Source organism: Dictyostelium discoideum (genome assembly GCF_000004695.1).
Source record: "Dictyostelium discoideum AX4 chromosome 6 chromosome, whole genome shotgun sequence".
NCBI classification, from domain to species: domain Eukaryota; phylum Evosea; class Eumycetozoa; order Dictyosteliales; family Dictyosteliaceae; genus Dictyostelium; species Dictyostelium discoideum.
The window spans coordinates 1253859-1273001 of record NC_007092.3 but is presented as its reverse complement, the minus strand read 5'-3'; the positions used below and the strand labels follow the sequence as shown (position 1 = coordinate 1273001).

Sequence of the window (19143 nt, the reverse complement as noted above, 5' to 3'; positions counted from 1 at the left end):
TTAAAATTTATAATGATAAATTGAATAATCATTATTTTCAATTGATTTTGTGAGTGAAGATTTTTCTAAAAAGTCAATAAATGATTTTGTGTAAAAGAATGATTTTGTATTATTTTGTAATGAACGAATTGGACCGGAGTAATGATTAATATTTTCAATCTTTTTAATTAATTCTTGGAAGTGTGTATCGAAAATTAAAGAAATCCAATCAATAATTTGTTTTAATGTTAAATTTGATGTATTATTATTATTATTATTATTATTATTATTATTATTATTGCTACTACTATTATTATTATTATTTTCTTCAGAATTTAATTCAACACTTAATGAGAATAAAGAAATACGAGAATATAAATAATTTAAAAGTAATAAAACTGAATCGATAGAGAGTGAACGAAGTGATGTTAACATAAAGTCGTGATTTAAAGGTAACGATAATAAAGTATCCAATTCAATTGAATTATTGATTTCGGTAGCTGATGATTGTTGAGTTAATGATTGAGTTGGTTGTTTTTCAATTTGTTTTTTAATTTTATTGAATGTTTGATTTGTGAGGATGTATTCAATTAATGATACTAAATCATCACTACTTAAATCTGTAAAATATTTACAAATTGTTGGTACCATTTTAATCTTATCTTTCTTTATTATTGTCTCTACAAAATTTGGGAAACTATATGATGAAATGGAACGTGTAATTACTAATAAAATTGAAATTGCTTCAATTTCTTTGCATTCTTCTTTTAATAATTTTTTAATTAATTCACTTAATAATGTATAATTATTTGATACCTTTTTAATGATTTTATTATTATTATTTGAAATTTCTTTTTCTAATAATTCATATTCATTTAATTTAACTTTTTATTATTATTATTATTATTAAAAATAAAAATAGAAATAAAAATAGAAATAAAAAATTAGTTTTTTTTAAAATTTTTTATTTTTATTATTTTTTGGGTGTAGTGTGCGACTAAAAAAAGTATACATACTATTTGTAATACCTTGAATTTTAAAAAATGATAAAATTTGGTTAACTAATTTATCACCTTTTTCATCAAATTTAATTTGTTTTACTTCAGATTTTTTATTTGGAGTATTTAATAATTCTTCTAATCCAACAACTTTAAATTTATTTTCTATTGGAGTTGATACTGATGATTTCTTTTTTGGGTTTTCTTTTTCTGTAGTTTTTTTAGATGGATTTATAGTTTTTTCAACTTTTTTAGAAGTAGTGGTGGTTTTCTTTTTATCTGCAACTGTCATCTTATTATATTATATGTGACTTTTTTTTGTATGAAAAAAAAAAAAAAAAAAATTTATATATATATCTAAAAATATATTGAAAAAAAAAAAAAAAAAAAAAAAAAAAAAAAAAAAAAAATTCGAATCTTTCGTTTTTTCATTTATTTTTTTTTTTTTTTTTATTTTTTTTTTATTTTTATTTTATTTTTTTTTTTTATTTTTTTTATTTTTTTTTTTTAATTTTTTAAATTATTATTTAATCAATCAGATTAATATTTATTTCCAAAAAGAATTAATAATTATGTAATATGATTTTTAATCTTTAAAAACTAAGATAATGAAATTTTTTTATTTTTTTATTTTTTTATTTTTACAGATTAATTCTTTAAAAATTTTATAAAATGATGTAATGAATAATTTTTGAAGGGGTTTTATAATTAAAAAAATTAAAATTTTTTTAATAACAATGAAAAAAAAAAGAAAAAAAAAGTTTAAATTGTTTATTTTTTTTCATTGTATTTAAATAACAAAACTTAAGTACAACAATATATTTTTTAATATATTTATAAATAAAAATAAATAATTAAATAAATAAAAAAAAAAAAAAAAAATTAAATAATATTTAAAATAATCAAATATAAAATGCCAAATATCCAAGACCCATTATTGGGAAAAGCTTTTCAAGTAAAAAATAATCATAACATTGTAAATTCCTTATTGGTTTCATTTGGTACATTATTAATTTATATTGTTTATTATTTCAGTTCGGTAATTATCATTTAAAATTATTAAAATAAATAAAAATTAAAATAGTGATTAATTAAATTTTTTTTTCTTTTTTTTTTTATTATTATTAATTATTATTTAATTAAAATTTTAAAAATAAAAAGGATCAATTTAATTTAAGTGAATTAACACATGATGGAATAATTAAACAATATATTTATTATGGTATGCTTTTAACTGCTTGTTTTATTTCACCAATTACAGTATCATTGTTGAGTGAAAAAATTACAATGGTTTTATCAAGTTTGGTAATCACAATAATTTTCATTTTAAATTATTTTAAAATTACTTTATTTTCAATGATCATTAAAATAATTTCAATATTTACAATTGAAATTTTATGGACAGCTGTTGGTGCTTTTTTAATAGTTCTTTCAACTAGATCAAACATTAGTTTAAATTTTGGTATTGTATGTTTTTACTTTATATATTATTAATTTTATTATTATTATTATTATTATTATTATTATTATTATTATTATTATTATTATTATTATTATTATTATTATTATTATTATTATTATTATTATTATTATTATTATTTTAAATTAATAAAAAAAATAAAAAAAAAAATAGTTTTTTAGTATATTCGGATTATATTTAGGATTTTATTCAATTTATTTAAATTTAACAACCGATTTATTATATTTTACAATATTTTCAATTTTTATTGGTTTAGCAATAATTTTATATTTTATGTTGGATGGTAAAAATAATCAAGAGATTCAAGAGATTGAAATTGAAAATAATAATGGTAGTGGAATATTAACATCGATTAATATTATTGGTAATGCAAGATTTTATTATGTTATACCATCATTGTTTTATATTGGATTTAGTAATTTCTTTTTAAAATTAGTTTTAGAATTAATTAGTTTAAAAGCAACTACAACAAATACTCAACCAATTAATTATTATAATTTAATTGAAGTTTATTCGATTTCATTCTCATTGATATCATTTATTTGGGGGTGCATGATATTATATAAAAATAAGACAAATGCAACTGTGAATGAAAATCCAATTATAGTAGTATCAATAATTGGTGCATTTGGTATTATTGCATCTTTAATTTGTTTAGTGATTTCTTATAATCAAGACAAATATATTTATGGTAGTAATTGTTCAATTTATTTATCAATAATTTTATTTTCATTGGTTGATTCAATTTTTTCAATTCAAATTTATACTTCACTTGGTACTTTATTTGAAAATAAAGCTTTATCAATTATTGCTTCAATTAGAATAATTCAATATATAGGTTCTTTATTTGCATATACTTTGGTTACTTGGATTTCTGCTTCATTTGTTGTTGGTTTCTATTTATTAGCATCTTTATTATTATTATCTTGTTTTACACTTTATACTCATTTATATAATAATAATGATAATTAAATAAATTAAATAAATTAAATAAATCAAATAAATTAAATAAACCTTCTTTTCTTTAATTAATTTTTTTTTTTTTTAAAAAAAGATAATTCATTGGTTTATTATTTTTTTTTTTAAAAAAAAAAAAAATTATATCTGGATTATTTTATTTGTTTTTTTTTTAAAAAAAAAATCTAATTTTCATATTTCCTTAAAATAAAAAACAATTTCAAAAATGAATGATCATTTAATTATTTAAATAATTAAATTATAAAAATAAAATGGCAAATAAAAAAAAAAAATTTTATAAGAAAGAATGATTACATTCATTTTTTATAAATTTAATATCATTTTGTGTATTTTCAGAACTCTATTTTTATATGCTAAATTCATATTAAAAATAAATAAAATTAAATAATTGATTAAAAAAAAAAGAAAAAAATGAAAATTTGGGTCGATTTGGGATTAAAAAAAAATAAAAAAAAAAAAATTCAGAGAAAAGAATTCTTTTTTTTTTTTTTTTTTTTTTTTTTTTTTTTTTTTTTTTTTTTTATTAAAAAAAAAAAAATTCAAAATTTGAAAATCTCATAAAAAATACAAATAATAATAAAAAAGCCCCAATATATATATTTATATATATATATAGGTTAAACCATATGGATAAAAAAGTGAAAGATTTTGAATTTGGAGTTGAAGAAAGGATAATATTAAATGTCGGAGGGAGGATATTCGAAACCTATAGATCAACTCTTCAATCATCCTATGAAGGTTCCTTACTTGAAATTATGTTTAGTGATAGAAATAAACATTTATTAAGACCAAATGAAAAGGGTGAATATTTCTTTGACCGTTCAAGTGAAATGTTTGAATATATTCTAAATGCATACAGAACTGGTGAAATGGAATTACCAAGACAAATACCTTATAAAATGTTTATTAAAGAATTGGATTATTTTCAATTACCACATCATAATACACAATGTCCATTTAATAACAGTAATAATAATATAAATAATAATGTAAAAATAAATAATAATAAAAATAAAAATGAAAATGAAAATGTAAATAAAACCAAAAACGATAATAATGTAAATAATAATGTAAATAATAATGAAACAAAAACCAATATTAGTCCGAGAGTATTTAATTGTAGTTATAACCCAATCAGTCAATTAAAAATAAATACAGATTTTAAAAATAATGATAACAATAATAGTTATGACGGCGGTTGTAATAATAATAATAATAATAAAAATAATAATAATAATAATAATAATAGTTCAGTTTGTTTTTGTAATAATAATAATATATTATCAGGTGAAAAATTAAAGATTTTATCATTAGAAAGAGCAAGAAAAGAAGGTGGAGGAATGTTAGAAACGATAAAAAACTATTGTTATGATATCTTATTAAAAGCAGCGGAAAAAGGTAATCAATATGAAATCATTCAATTTAAATCCACTGATAACGAAGAATTTTATTCATTCATATCAAACCTTAGAAATAGAGAATTGTTACTTCACGATTTTATGAATGATAATTTCGATGTTTACTTTAGTGAAGAATTTGGTGTCAGTCATCATTCTTATTTATTTCAAGTAACCTTTTGGACTCGTTATTCAACTTTTGATATGTCCTCAACCGATCAAGTTTTAAATGAAATTAAACAAAAAATTATACAATTATCTGCTTTTATTTATAAAAAAGCTGAATAAGACTAAATAAATAAATAAATAAATAAACAAATAAAAAAAAAATAAAAAAAAAACATATTTTATTTAAATTTTATTTTATTTAAATTTTATTTTATTTTATTATTACTATTATTATTTTATATATTTACAAAATTTAAGGTTGTAAATTATCAGGAGAGTTTACTCTTGGTGTACTATTATTTGATTCAACACCAGAAATTTCAAGTGATGAAGAATTATTATTATTATTATTATTATTATTATTATTATTATTATTATTATTATTATTATTATTATTATTATTATTATTATCTTGAGCACCTCCATTTGAAGAGGATTTTGTAAATTTATCACTTCTACCACTACCCACACCATTATCACTACCACCGGTGGTATAACCATTACTACTATAGTAATTACTATTATTATTACTATAATTACTATTTTCAACCTCTTCACTACTACTATCATTATAAAGTTTGGTTGTGAATAATTTAAATAATTTTAATAAATCTTTATAAATCCAAGAATTTGCCCAAACTTTTTTAGTTGCAGCAGTTAGACCATAAAATATTAAACCTTGTAAACCCATTAAACGAATTGCAATTAAGAAAAGGAATTGAGCAGTGGGTGAAACGGTTTTCAATTGACAAGTGTATGAACCTGGTACATTGGCAGCATTGATTATTAAACACATGATATATTCGGCAACATGTTTATTGTAGGTAGGTTGATTTGCTGTTATATAGGAGTAGTAAATAAACATATATAAGAATTCTAAACACATTAAAACAATTAAACATAATGGTTTAATATGTTTCTTTAAGTAACGTTTCTTTACAGCATCACTAATTTTATAAATTTCCCAAAATATTAATCCAATGAAAACACTACCAACCGATAAACAAATTCCAACTGGTATCCAAAAGAAACCATATTGATACTTTAAATCCAACATCCAACACCCAATTGCGGCGTTACCAAACCCATATTGATTCTTTACCACTGGTCCAAATGTTAAAATCAATGATACTGTATTAATTCCAATTAAATAATATAAAAGTTGTTTTTTTGTTGTTTGAACTTTTTTAGCAATTGTCATCCATAAATCAACTGCTAAAATTGACCACCATCCAATGGCGGTGACACAACCAAATTGGAAGAATAGACCAGTCGTTAGACATTTTGTATCTGATTGCCTTGCATATCTTCCAGTATCTGGGCAATATTTTTTGTATTCACCAGGTGATTCTATATCCCAAAGTTGACGACCATCACTTACCATTACGAAAAATATTCCAATTGACATACATAAAATACCAACAGTATGACGGGTATGCTTTTTATTTATTAATGGACTATAAGTTATAATTAAAAATAATGATGCAAACATTGATATCGAACCCATAATTAATGACATCTCAAAATAAGATTCCCATTGTGATTTTGGAAATAATGGTGATGGACATGGAAGTAAACAATTGGTCTCTCCAACAAAATTATATCCATTATCTATATCTGCTTTCCTATTTGTTGAATTCCTATATATTAAAGGTTGTGGACAAAATCCATCTGGTAAACTTTGTCCATTTATAAATAAACCATTATTATCGTTACTTATTACTATTATTAAAATTATCGTAATTATTATTAAATATAAATTTTTTATAAATTTATTTATTTGATTCATTTTTTAAAATAAAAATAAAATAAAAAAAAAATTATTTATTTTTTATTTATTTTGTATAGATTTTTTTTAATTTTTATTTTAATCTTTTTTATTTATTATTAAAACAGGATTTCGTGAATGTGTTTAGAAAAAAAAAAAAAAAAAAAAAAAATTTTATTATTATTATTATTATTATTATTATTATTATAATTATTATTATTATTATTATTATTACATATATATTTACTAATACAATAAAAAAATATTAAAATTAACTTTTAGGAATTGTTAAAAATTATTACTAATTCCTATTTTTCTTTTTCCAAACATTAATAATTAAATTATATTAAAAAAAAAAAAAAAAAAAAAAAAAAAAAAAAAAAAAAATAAGAAAAATACTTTAGTTTTAAAAATTAAACATATAATTATATTGATATAAGGATATAAATATTTATATACAATTTTAATAAAACAAAATAAAACAATATTAAATTATCTTGTAAATTAAATAAAAAAAATAATAGACAGAAAAGAGAGTGGGGTTTTGGTATGTGTGAGAATTTGAGAATGGGGGGTGTGTGTATTTGTGTGGGTTGTTGAGATAACAAGAGAAACAAACAAATAAATAATTGATTTTTATGTTTATTTTATTTGATTGATTATTATTTCTTTTGGGTTAAAAATTGTAATTTGATTTTATTATAATTGTTCAACCCTTTCCATTTAAAGGCCAAAACATTATTTTTATAACCATATATATAAATATTTATATATATTTTTAAATTATTTTATGTATTGTTTTAAAAAAAGTATATTTATTTAGTGTGTGTATGTGTGGTTCATGTGCTTGTAAAAAAAAAAATTTATGTTTTATATTATGAAATAAATTTCGAAATATATTTTTATGTTTTTTAAAAGAAAATATTTAAGTAATAATAATAATAATAATAAAACTCTATTTCTACTTATATAATAAATAATTTTTTATAAAAAAAAGAATTGGATATAAACTGAAAACCACTGTCTTTTATTTTTTAAACCGATTCATGGTAGTATTTTTAAAAATTATTATTAAAGAGTAAAAAGTGTATAATAAAAATGAAATAATAAGAACTACTTTTTGAAAAAAAAAAAAAGAAAACAAATTATCATATAAGTATGTATTTTATTATTTATTTTTTTAATTATTTTGTATTTAAATCCACTACAAATAAAATAAAATAAAAAAAAAAGAAATTAAATGATTTTAAATTCATAATAAAAATGTTGAGTAATGTTTTTATAATAGTAAGATTGCTTTTATTTTTAGAATTTCAAAAAAAAAAATAATTCTATAATAGAACCACTACTCCTAATTGTGTTATACCAAAAAAAAAAAAAAAGACAATGAAATTAGGAAAAAAAAAAAACAATTTATATTATTTTATTATAAATACTACCAGTAATAAATATTACATATATTTATTATATTGCTTTTTTTTTTTTTTTTTTTATTATTTTTTTTTTTATTTTATTTTTTTTTTTTTTTTTTTTTTATTATTTATTTATAAGATTTGATTTATTTTAAAGAATTTCCAAAAAATACAACAAGTTCGCCACATTCCTTAATGTGGATTCCATTTAAATTTTCTGAAATTGAAGAAGTATATTTTGACATCTATATATATAATTAAATTGTAATCAACAACATTAATATTAATTATTCCTACTTTAAATATTTATATTTATATACTATAGATTATATATTATCATTAAAAAAAAAAAAAAAAAAAAAAAAAAAAAAACAATAATAATAATAATTACCAATTCATTATCAAAAGTAGTTGGTTGTGAAAGAAGGTTTTGTAAATTTGACATTTGACATTGTTGAGATAAACGAGGTAATGAAGTTAATGAGGTTGGTTTTAAAAGTTTTGAGTCTTTAATTTGAGCGCTATAATCTTTTTCTCTATCGAGGAATGAATCTTTACCATCTGGACCAACCATAGATACATCAATGAATTTTCTATTTTTTTTTATTTTAATATATTGTAAAATCAATTCCAAAATGTATATAAAAAAAAAAAAAGTCCATTAGTACAGTAATAAACCTATATAATGTGTTTTTAATAATAATAAAAAATATATTTACTGTGCTGTTCTGTCAATAATATCCTTGAAAAAGTCATTATCTAATTCTCTCATTTGTGAATATGAAACTTCTTGTGGTTGTTCTTCGCTGCTATAAATAATAAAAACCTAATTAGAAATTATGATCACTATATGCTATCTTTATTATTATTATCATTATTATCATTATTATTTTTAAAAAATCTATTTGTTACACTACTCTTTAGCAGCAATACCTATTTGTTTTGAAGGTGTTTGAGATGATGATGGTTGTTGAGATGATGAGGCTTGATTTCTTTGTCTAGATTCATTTTCATTTTTAATATCTACAATAAATTAAAATAAAATGAAAAATTAGGTTTTTATTTTTATATTACTGATTATATAAGTATAATATTTTTTTTTTTTCTTTCTTTTAGTCGTTAATATCCTGACAAGGTGAAACAAAAGTCAATCCAAACTTATCAATAGCTATATTTCCGATTATTTATATAATACTATTGTTGTTATTCCTTTATTTATTTTGTTGTCGTTGATATTAATTATCTTACCATCTGATTTTGAAACAACGCAACCCATGGTGTTATGTATATATTATTTTAGAAAGAAAAATACGGTAGTATATAATAATTTATTAAAAAAAACAAATAAATTATTTTGATAAATAATGGTATTAATAATAACAATAATAATAATAATAATAATAATAATAATAAATAATAATATTATTTAATAAACGATCGTGTGGGATTATTTTTATTTATAAAAAAAAAAAAAATTGAAAGAAAAAAAAAAAAAATTCATAAAAAATTAATTTTTTTTTATTTTTATTTTTTTTTTTTATTTTTTTTTTTATTTTTAATTTTTAATTTTTTTTTTTTTGGAATTGTTCCAAAGAAAAGTAATTTCTTATGCAATATGACAAAAAAAGAAATAATTTCATAATCGAAAGAGTCAATTTTGAATTTTTAGTATTTTTAAATTAAAACCACAAATATGGTTATTTTTATTTTTAAATGTTTTTATTTTTTTTTTCCAATTATTAAAAGATTTTTTTTTTTTTTTTCAAATATAATCAAAAACTTTCTTGTTAGTGGGGTGCATACGATTATTTGAAGGGTTGGTTTTGTTTATTTCTCTTTTTTTTAATTTTATTTTGGATATTGATTTTAAAAGTATTATTTTAAAAAGAAATATAGGGTGTGGTAAACAATGGATTAAAATTTTTTTTTTTTTATTATTTTATTTTTTAATTTTTTTTTTTTTTTTTTTTACCAAATGTGGTGTTGTGAAAATTTTAATAAAAAATAATTACCTTTTAAAATTCATTATTTGTTTTTATATGTTTTATTAATAAAAAAAAAATAAAAATAAAATTTTAACACAATAAAAAAAAAAAATAAAAAAAAATTAATTAAAATAAAATATATATATACTAATAAATTTTTTTTTTTTTTTTTTTTTTTAATTATAATATTATACTTAATAATTTAATTACTCTCCAACATTATTTATTTTTATTATTCTTTCATTTAGGATTTTTTATTTTTATTATTATTCAATAATTTTTAAACTATAAATTTAATATTAAAAAAAAAAAAAAAAAAAAAATCAAATAACAAAAAAAAAAAAAAAATAATAATCAAAGAAATAAATTAATAAAAAAAACAATATAAAATAAAAATAATTAATTATGGAAGAGATAAGTAATTTTGAAAAAGATAAAGGACAAAACCAACAAGAAAATATTTCATCCAACATTATAAAAAGAACAAAAGTAATAAAAAATAGTAAACTGATAAAAATAACATCAACTCCAACCCCATCACCTCCACCGCCACCGCTACCATCTATTCCATTAACAAATATAACAAGTGGCGATAATTTAGATATTAATAATAATAATAATAATAATAATAATAATAATAATAATAATAATAATAATAATAATAATAAAAAAAATAATAATAATATTGATAATAATAGTAACATTACAAACGATAACAATAATAATATTATAAATGATGAGTCTAATAATGGTAACTCACCAACTTTACAAAATAATGAATTAGAAACACCACCTATTTACCATAAAAATGAATTTTTTGTAATCTCTGATATAGTTCCAATTGAAACTTCATCACCATTACCTTCCCAATCTTTTTCCACCGATCAAATAAATACATCAACAAATACTAATACTAATAATAATAATAATAATAATAATAATAATAATAATAATAATAATAATAATAATAATAATAATAATATCCAATTATTAAATATACCAAATACATCAAATAATAATAATACATATACCAATACTACCACTGATAATAATAATAATATAAATAAGCGTAATGGTGATAATAATTCACCTGGTCAACTAATTGAAATACCAATATCACCAATAAGTCTTAGAAAAGAGAGTGATAATGTACAAGAAGATGAATCATCTTTAATTCAAAATAAATCAGAAACAAAAGTAGGTGGTGCGGATGGAAATGCATCGTCATCATCTTCAATATATAAAAAGAAAGGATCAGTAATTATTAATCATATGGATGAATTACCAAGTGGATCAGAATTAAAAGAACATTATGTTTTAACAAAGAGTGGTGTTGTTAATTTAAAAGAAGTGTCATCAGGAAGTCCTCATAGTTCACCATTGTCAACTTCGAAACCATTTATTCCACCACCAACAACCCAACTATTTCCAAAAGGTGTTGATAGTGGTTTAACTAAAAAAGAATTAAAAAAAGAGAAAAAGATTGAAAGACATATCTTGGAAGCAATTCATGATATAAATAATAATGAAATTGCAGGTGAACTTACAACTACAACTACTACAACTACAACAACTCCAATACCATTATCACCAAATATCAACTCATCAACTACTTCACCAAAAGTTGGTAAAACTAAATATCAACAGCATAATCATTCCCATCAAATCAATCCAAATATTAGTAGTAATAGTATTGGTAAAACAAAGAAAAAGAAAAGAAAAAATAAGAAAAAGAAACATTTAGAACATAAAAAGAACTCATTGGGTGAAACTATTTATAAAGGTCAACAAAGTTGGTTACTAATGCGTACCATTCAAACTGGTATATTAAATTGTATTTCAAAGACATCGCATGGTAATATTAAAGAGGACTCTGATGAATTCTTTCAATCACTTCATTATTGTTTACCAGTTATAGAGGAGCATCCAAATATGACCTTTAAATTCAAAGATTATTGTCCTCATGCATTCTCAAGATTACGTGATCTATTTAACATTGATCCAATTAGTTATGTTCATTCAATTTGTAAACCATGGAATGAAGTTGTTACACCTGGTAAAAGTGGTAGTATCTTCTTTTTCACGCATGACAATCAATATGTATTAAAAACCATTCCAAAGAGGGAAGCAAAACTACTAAGATCCCTACTACCAGAATATTATGAACATATGAAAAGAAATCCAAATTCATTACTCACCAAATTCTTTGGACTTCATCGTGTTAAACCTCAAAATGGTAGACAAGTTAGATTCTTGGTAATGAAAAATCTATTTTGTACACCTAAAGAAATTACCCAAAGATTCGATTTAAAAGGTTCAACAGTAGGTAGAGAATTGTCAGCCGAAGAATTAAAAAAAACTTGTCCAACCCTTAAAGATTTAGACTTTAGAAGAATTGGTAAAAAAATACATTTAGGTCCAGATAGAAAAAGACTTTTCATTCATCAATTAAGTGAAGATTGTAAATTCTTAGTAAAATTAAATATAATGGATTATAGTTTATTAATTGGTTTACACAATAAAGAAGATTTAAAAAGCAATCAATTATTACCAATACAACAATCTGATAATAATAATAATAATAATAATAATAATAATAATAATAATAATAATAATAATAATAATAATAATAATAATAATAATAATAATAATAATAATAATAATAATCATAATAATAATAATAATAATTGTAATTATAATAATAATAATAATAATATTCCAAATGATCAATTTGAAAGTGGTGATAATTATTCAACAGGTGATGATAGTGATACGGAAGAGTTTACATCAGACGATGATCCAAATAATAGTAGAAACGAGTTGAGAGTTTCAAAGAAAATTTCATCAATAAAGGAAACAAAAAATTATTTAAATCATTTTGGTACAAATAATCATATAGCTTCAACAACTACTACCACCACAACTACAACTACTAATACTAATAATAATCAACAACAACCACCACCTTTACAACAATCATCATCACAATATATGAAACCAGTTGACCATCCTGTATTACCACCAGTGTTACCAGAATCACAAACATCACCACATCCATATATTAAACCAAAGATATCAATTTTTGAACATGATAAAGGTGGTATGCAAGGTATAAATGAAAAAAGTGAAGCAATGGGTGAATATTATTTCATGGGAATTATTGATATTTTAATGTTATACTCTTTTAGAAAACAAATTGAACATACATATAAATCAATATTTAGTAAAGTAGGGTTTTAAATTTTATTTATATATTTTATTTATATATTTTATTTTTTATTTTTATTTATATTAATAATTAAACTAATATATTTTTTTTTTTTTTTTTTTTTTTATATATATTAATAATTAAATTAATATATTTAATTTATTTTAGGGAGAAGTATCATCAGTTGATCCAGTTGAATATGCTGCTAGATTCATTAACTTCATTTCAGATATTATTGTGTAGAGATAAAATAAAATTGAATATTTTTTTTTTTTTTTTTTTTTAAACAAATAATTTTTTCCTTTTTCTTTTTTTTTTTTTTTTCTTTTCTCTCTCTTTTTATTCATTTTATATTAAACTTCCAATTTCATTTAATTTTTGAATTTGATTATATTTTAATTGAATTTGATATTTTATTGAAGCAATATCTCTTTCATTTGTTGAATTTATTGTATGCCAATTTAAAACTCTTTCTAATTCCTCTATTTCCCTACCAATTGATTCATTTACAAAATTTAAATTAGCTATTATTGTTTGATTTCTTTGTTGTTGATTTAGTGGTGTCTTTATATGATTATTTGGTGATGATGTTGTAGTATTATTAGTTTCATTAGGTTTTATTGGTGATTGATACATAGTATTAGATGGTAATCTTCTTGTTGAATTTAATGGTTGTCCTTGTCCTTGTTGTTGTTGTTGTTGTTGTTGTTGGTTATTATAATTATTATTATTATTATTGCTATTTTGTTGTCGTTGTTTTTGTTGTTGTTGTTGTTGTTGTTGTTGTTGTTGTTGTTGTGGTGTTGAATTAATATGTTTACCATTATTTTTAGGGGGTGAATTAAAATTTAAATTATTATTATTATAGTTATAATTAAATGATGCTTGAAATTGTGATTCTTTTTCAAGTTGTTCTAATTTATTATCAATATATTTTAAAAAGTCTTCTCCTGATTCATTGTATGATTGTTGTTGTTGTTGTTGTTGTTTTTGTTGTTGCTGTGGTGTAGTTTGTTGGTTGGCTAAACTAAAAATTGGATGTCTATTATTACTACTATTATCAATATTACTATTATTACCATTATTACTACTATTATTACTATTACTAATACCACTATTATTATTATTATTGTTATTATTATTATTATTATAACTATTATCATCTATTTCATTTTGATCAATTCTATATGGTCTTGATTCATTTTGTTTAGATGATGGAGATTTTGATCTCAATACAAATCTCATTGATGTTGGATTGTTTATAAAATTTGATGCTGATGTCTCTTGAAAATTATTATTATTATTATTGGTATTGTCATTATTTATATTATTGTTATTACCATTATTGTTGGTACTATCGCTTCCATTATTATTATTATTGATGTTCATTATAATTTATTTTATTTTTAAAAAATAAAATCTTCCCTTTTTTTTCACTACCCACCAAAAAAAAAAAAAAAAATTTATAAAAAAAAAAAAAGATTTTTTGGTTTTTTCAAATAAAAATTTGGCAAAGTAAGCCAAAAAAAAAAAAAAAAAAAAAAAAAAAATGTAAGTAAAAAAAAAAAAAATAAAAATAAAAAAAAAAATTTCAGTTTTTTTTTTATTTTAAAAACAAATTTTATATAAAGAAATAATAAAATGGATGGAGTTATAGAATCACCATCAAATAACACAATAAAAATATCACCATCAACATCAGATTCTTCAACAACCACACCAATAATAACCACACCACCAACACAATCAACTGCTACAGTCACAACAAAAGCAGCAGCAACAACAACAACAACAGAAGCATCAACTACACCACCACCACCACAACCAACACCAACACCAACACAATCAACAGCAACAGTTACAAAAGAAGTAGAGACAACAACAGAAACAATACCACCAATCGTAACAAAAGGTAAAATTAAAAAAAGTAAAAAATCAATAAAGAAACCAACAATTGTAAAGAGACCAACTACACCAATTGATTATAAACAATGGCATACAGAATGGCCAATTCATGTTTACTCACATCCAATCAATGGACGTTATTTGGTAGCAACTAAAGATTTAGATGAACAAACAGTGATATTACGTGATCTACCATACACATGGGCAGTCGATCATGCAACATGTGATTCAGTTTGTCAACATTGTTTTTTGGAAGTACCATTGAATCAACAAATCTTACCAACTGATTTCTATATGTGTGAAGGTTGTCAACGTGTTGGTTATTGTAGTGCCAATTGTAGGTGTATAGATTATAGTCAACATCGTTTTGAATGTCAAATCTTTAAAGAGTTGGACACTGAAGAGTATTCACCTTTTCTAATGTCAGAGATTAAACTACTCGTTAGAACTCTCTCTAGAAAATGGCTTGAAGATTCAATCACTCAAACTGCTGGTATCGATATCAATGATGAAACTATTAAAAAACAAAATACCTATAATCAATATAAAAATCCACAATCTTTAATTCCCCAAGATAATGGTTTAAGATATAATGATTATGCTGAATTAGTTTCAAATGTGTAAGTATATATACATAATTAATATTAATTATTATAATTAATAATATTAACTTTTTTTTTTTTTTTTTTTTTTTTTTTAAAAGGGAAAATTATAATGAATCTTTAAAAGAAAGTCTTTCGTACTGGATATGTAAATATGTTGTAAAATTATCTGCAAAACTTGGTAAAATTGAAGATGAATTCGATTTATTAAATATATTATTAAGAAATAGGTATGAATAATTTAATTTTAGAATTTCTTAAGAAATTTATAATTTATATATTAATTTTATTTTTTATTTTTTATTTTTTTGAAAAAATTTAGATGTAATGCATTTTATATTCAAGGTAGACCAAGAGATGGATCATCAGGTGAATCAAGAGGTTGTGGTGTTTATGTTAGAAATTCATTCTTTAATCATAGTTGTGATCCAAATGTAAATTATTGGGTAGTCAATAATACTTTAGAAGTTGAATGTACATTATTAAAAAATGTTAAAGAGGGTGATGAATTAACAATCTCTTATATAGATACAACTAGTCCATTAAATAAGAGAAGGGAGAAATTATTGGAAGGTTATCTATTCAATTGTTTATGTACTAAATGTGTAGCCGATGAATCATTACCATTAGATCAAACTGGTACACTTGAAAAAGATGATGATGATAATGATGATGAAAAAGAAAAAATGGATGAAGATGATGATGAAAAAGATGATGATATTAATAATAAAAATGATAAAAAATCAAAATATAAAAGTGATGGTAGTACTGATGATGAAGAAGATGAAGATAATAATAATAATAAAAATAATAATAAAAATAAAAATAATAATAGTAATAATCAAGATCATCAAAATAATGATAAATCAAATTAAATTATTTATTTAAAAAAAAAAAAAAATAAAAAACAAAAAAATAAATTAATAATAATAAATTATAGTTAAATTAACCTATTTATGTGTTTAATAAAATTATTATGAAAATATATTCAATTTATGTATTAAAACATTAAAAATTATCTTCAAATAAAATGAAATAAATTAATAAATAAAAAAATAATTAACTTATTGTTTTTTAATTTCTTAAGAAAAAAAAAAAAAAAATAAAAAATCAATATTATTTTTATTTGTGATAATTTAATTTTATTATTTTTTTGAAATTAAGTGAATTTTTTGGATTAATTTAAATAATTTTATTTTAAATATCTTTGTGAAAATTTTATTATTCTTAATTATTTGTTTAATAACAACCAATATATTCTCAACTTAAAAATATAACTTGTATTATATAAAAAAAATAAGATTTTTTTAAAGGTTTAATTTATTCAAAGAAAAACAAAAATTTTCAATTTTTTTATTTTGTTTGTGGATTAAAAAAAAAAAAAAAAAAAAAAAAAAAAATCCAACTTAAAATTAAGGCACAGAAAATAAAAAAAAAAAAATGAAGTCGCCCTTAAAATTTTCAGCATTTTTTTTTTTTTTTTTTTTTTTTAATTAACAAATTTTTTATTAAATTAAGTTAAAAATGGACTCATTGCTTAAAATTCTAAACATAAAGTTTTTTTAAAAAAGTATAAATAGTGTTATTTATTTATTTTTTTTTTTATCAAATCATTAAATAAATAAAACAAAATAAATACTAACTTGTAAAAAAAAAAAAAAATAAAATAAAAATGTTTACAGAAAATCAAAATAATAATCAAAGACATGCACTTAAAACTGAAATTAAAACAGTTTTTAATTCAGATAGTGGTGTTACTTATTTTTCAATTTTAATTGAAACATCATCAAAAATGTCATTGTATAATGTAATTATTAAGACATTTATTACTCAACTTCAAAAAGCTAATAGAGAGTGTCAAATTCAAATCATTACCTATGGTGATAGTGTTAATACAATCTTTGAATTTGATTCGGAACCAAATGAATTAAAAGATAGCTTAAAAGAAATTAAATTCTCTAAAGATAATGAAGAAGCAAAATTGGGTGAAGCAATGAGAATGTGTTTCAATAATATCGAATCCAATTGGTCCAGTGATTTAATGTCAAAGATCATCATCATCAGTTCGGGTCAATCTACTGATGATTCAAGTGATGATTTAGTTGATATCTTGAGTTTGGATAATAATAGTATCTATGGTTTGGCAGGCTGCAACCTAGCAAACAAATCATCCGATGAGGCTGTAAAAGATTTGCAATCACTTTTACCAGACCAAAAAGTTATCCCATTGGGTAAGAATCCAAGCCAAGACATTAGATTGTTGATGAATGGTGGTGGTGGTGCTGCCAATGGTGGTGGTGCTGCCAATGGCGCATCGTCCAGTGACGAACATTCAATTAATTGTCCAGTCAATATTGAGGTTTATCCACACACAAATGAAACCAAATCGATTAAGGACGATTTACTATTGGATGTAGTAATTAAACCAGATGGTAACACAGCATCGGTACCATCAGGTACAAAGATTAAATTCTTATCAAACAAGTACTACTCTGGCTATACCATTCAATTGAAACAAAATTTAGTATTTGGTGAACCATATGAAGAGACTATTAAATTGGAGTTTAAAAAAGGTCAAATGGAAAAGACCCAATTTGAAAATTTCCCTTCAAAAATCATTTTCCACATTGAACTCGCCAATGATAGAGACAATGTTCATGAGGGTTTCGTAGCTTTGAATATCTCTTACTTTTTAGGTGAATTAAAATCAAAGTATAGATGTTGCATTGGTGTCGAGGGTGAGATTGGCAATGGTAAAAGCACCTGCTTGAATGGTTTCGTCAATCTTTTCAACCCAGTCGGCGAATTGGAAGAATACTTCAATGCAAATCGTACATCGGGCACTCATGTCACCACCAGCATCAACAATACATCACTCAAGGAGATCCTATCTGCAAAACATTACATTCATCCAGTTCAAGAGTCATTCCATGATATTGATATCGCTTGGTCCGATTCTTGGGGTTTCGTCGATACCGATGTCCAATTGAGACATAAGGCCGAGGGTAGAATTCATCATGGTACTAAAAAGGATGAATGCACCATCTTGCAACCAGACGACCGTTATCGTATCGACTGTTTCATCTTTGTCGTCTCCATTAGAAATTTCACCAATCCCGCTTCAATGCAAAGAATTGAAAAGAAGATTAAAGAAGTACTCCAAATGAATATTACACCTTTATTGGCTATCACTTTCTCTGATACCCTCTCAAAGAATCAACTTCAAGATGTAATGAAAAATAAAGTTGCCGAATTATCAGTTC

At 21.3% G+C, this 19143-nt stretch overlaps 9 protein-coding genes across 10 annotated transcripts in view; 5 read left to right on the top strand and 4 right to left on the bottom strand.

The window, feature by feature from the left end:
- Positions 1 to 1269, bottom strand: DDB_G0292146 (hypothetical protein; the record flags this gene model as incomplete). Its single annotated transcript, XM_629860.1, has 2 exons — positions 1 to 863; positions 996 to 1269. The coding sequence occupies 2 exons, from the start codon at positions 1267 to 1269 to the stop codon at positions 1 to 3; spliced, it is 1137 nt and encodes a 378-aa protein (XP_629862.1).
- Positions 1270 to 1890: 621 nt separating this feature from the next.
- Positions 1891 to 3429, top strand: DDB_G0292162 (hypothetical protein; the record flags this gene model as incomplete). Its single annotated transcript, XM_629859.1, has 3 exons — positions 1891 to 2016; positions 2139 to 2444; positions 2611 to 3429. 3 exons carry the CDS (start codon positions 1891 to 1893, stop codon positions 3427 to 3429), a joined length of 1251 nt encoding a protein of 416 aa, XP_629861.1.
- Positions 3430 to 4061: 632 nt separating this feature from the next.
- DDB_G0292144 (hypothetical protein) lies at positions 4062 to 5120 on the top strand (the record flags this gene model as incomplete). Its single annotated transcript, XM_629858.1, has 1 exon — positions 4062 to 5120. The coding sequence occupies one exon, from the start codon at positions 4062 to 4064 to the stop codon at positions 5118 to 5120; it is 1059 nt and encodes a 352-aa protein (XP_629860.1).
- A 133-nt stretch (positions 5121 to 5253) lies between these two features.
- On the bottom strand, positions 5254 to 6789 carry fscC (G-protein-coupled receptor family protein; the record flags this gene model as incomplete). Its single annotated transcript, XM_001134498.1, has 1 exon — positions 5254 to 6789. One exon carries the CDS (start codon positions 6787 to 6789, stop codon positions 5254 to 5256), a length of 1536 nt encoding a protein of 511 aa, XP_001134498.1.
- Positions 6790 to 8326: 1537 nt separating this feature from the next.
- Positions 8327 to 9456, bottom strand: DDB_G0292160 (hypothetical protein; the record flags this gene model as incomplete). The annotated part of the gene is made up of 5 exons (XM_001134497.1): positions 8327 to 8425; positions 8572 to 8773; positions 8900 to 8989; positions 9098 to 9203; positions 9429 to 9456. The coding sequence occupies 5 exons, from the start codon at positions 9454 to 9456 to the stop codon at positions 8327 to 8329; spliced, it is 525 nt and encodes a 174-aa protein (XP_001134497.1).
- A 1114-nt stretch (positions 9457 to 10570) lies between these two features.
- Positions 10571 to 13405, top strand: DDB_G0292190 (hypothetical protein; the record flags this gene model as incomplete). The annotated part of the gene is made up of 1 exon (XM_629856.1): positions 10571 to 13405. One exon carries the CDS (start codon positions 10571 to 10573, stop codon positions 13403 to 13405), a length of 2835 nt encoding a protein of 944 aa, XP_629858.1.
- A 316-nt stretch (positions 13406 to 13721) lies between these two features.
- On the bottom strand, positions 13722 to 14762 carry DDB_G0292142 (centrosomal protein 39 kDa; the record flags this gene model as incomplete). The annotated part of the gene is made up of 1 exon (XM_629855.1): positions 13722 to 14762. The coding sequence occupies one exon, from the start codon at positions 14760 to 14762 to the stop codon at positions 13722 to 13724; it is 1041 nt and encodes a 346-aa protein (XP_629857.1).
- A 252-nt stretch (positions 14763 to 15014) lies between these two features.
- Positions 15015 to 16755, top strand: DDB_G0292140 (SET domain-containing protein; the record flags this gene model as incomplete). Its single annotated transcript, XM_629854.1, has 3 exons — positions 15015 to 15898; positions 15982 to 16110; positions 16203 to 16755. The coding sequence occupies 3 exons, from the start codon at positions 15015 to 15017 to the stop codon at positions 16753 to 16755; spliced, it is 1566 nt and encodes a 521-aa protein (XP_629856.1).
- A 797-nt stretch (positions 16756 to 17552) lies between these two features.
- Positions 17553 to 19143, top strand: part of DDB_G0292188 (hypothetical protein) — a gene marked incomplete at both ends in the record, with an annotated part of 2253 nt that continues 662 nt past the window's right edge. Inside the window, one exon of one of the 2 annotated variants that reach the window (XM_629853.1) lies at positions 17553 to 19143. This exon is cut by the window's right edge and continues 662 nt beyond it. In XM_629853.1, coding sequence (XP_629855.1) covers positions 17553 to 19143 — 1591 coding nt within the window. The other variant, XM_001733004.1, reaches the window with a different exon arrangement.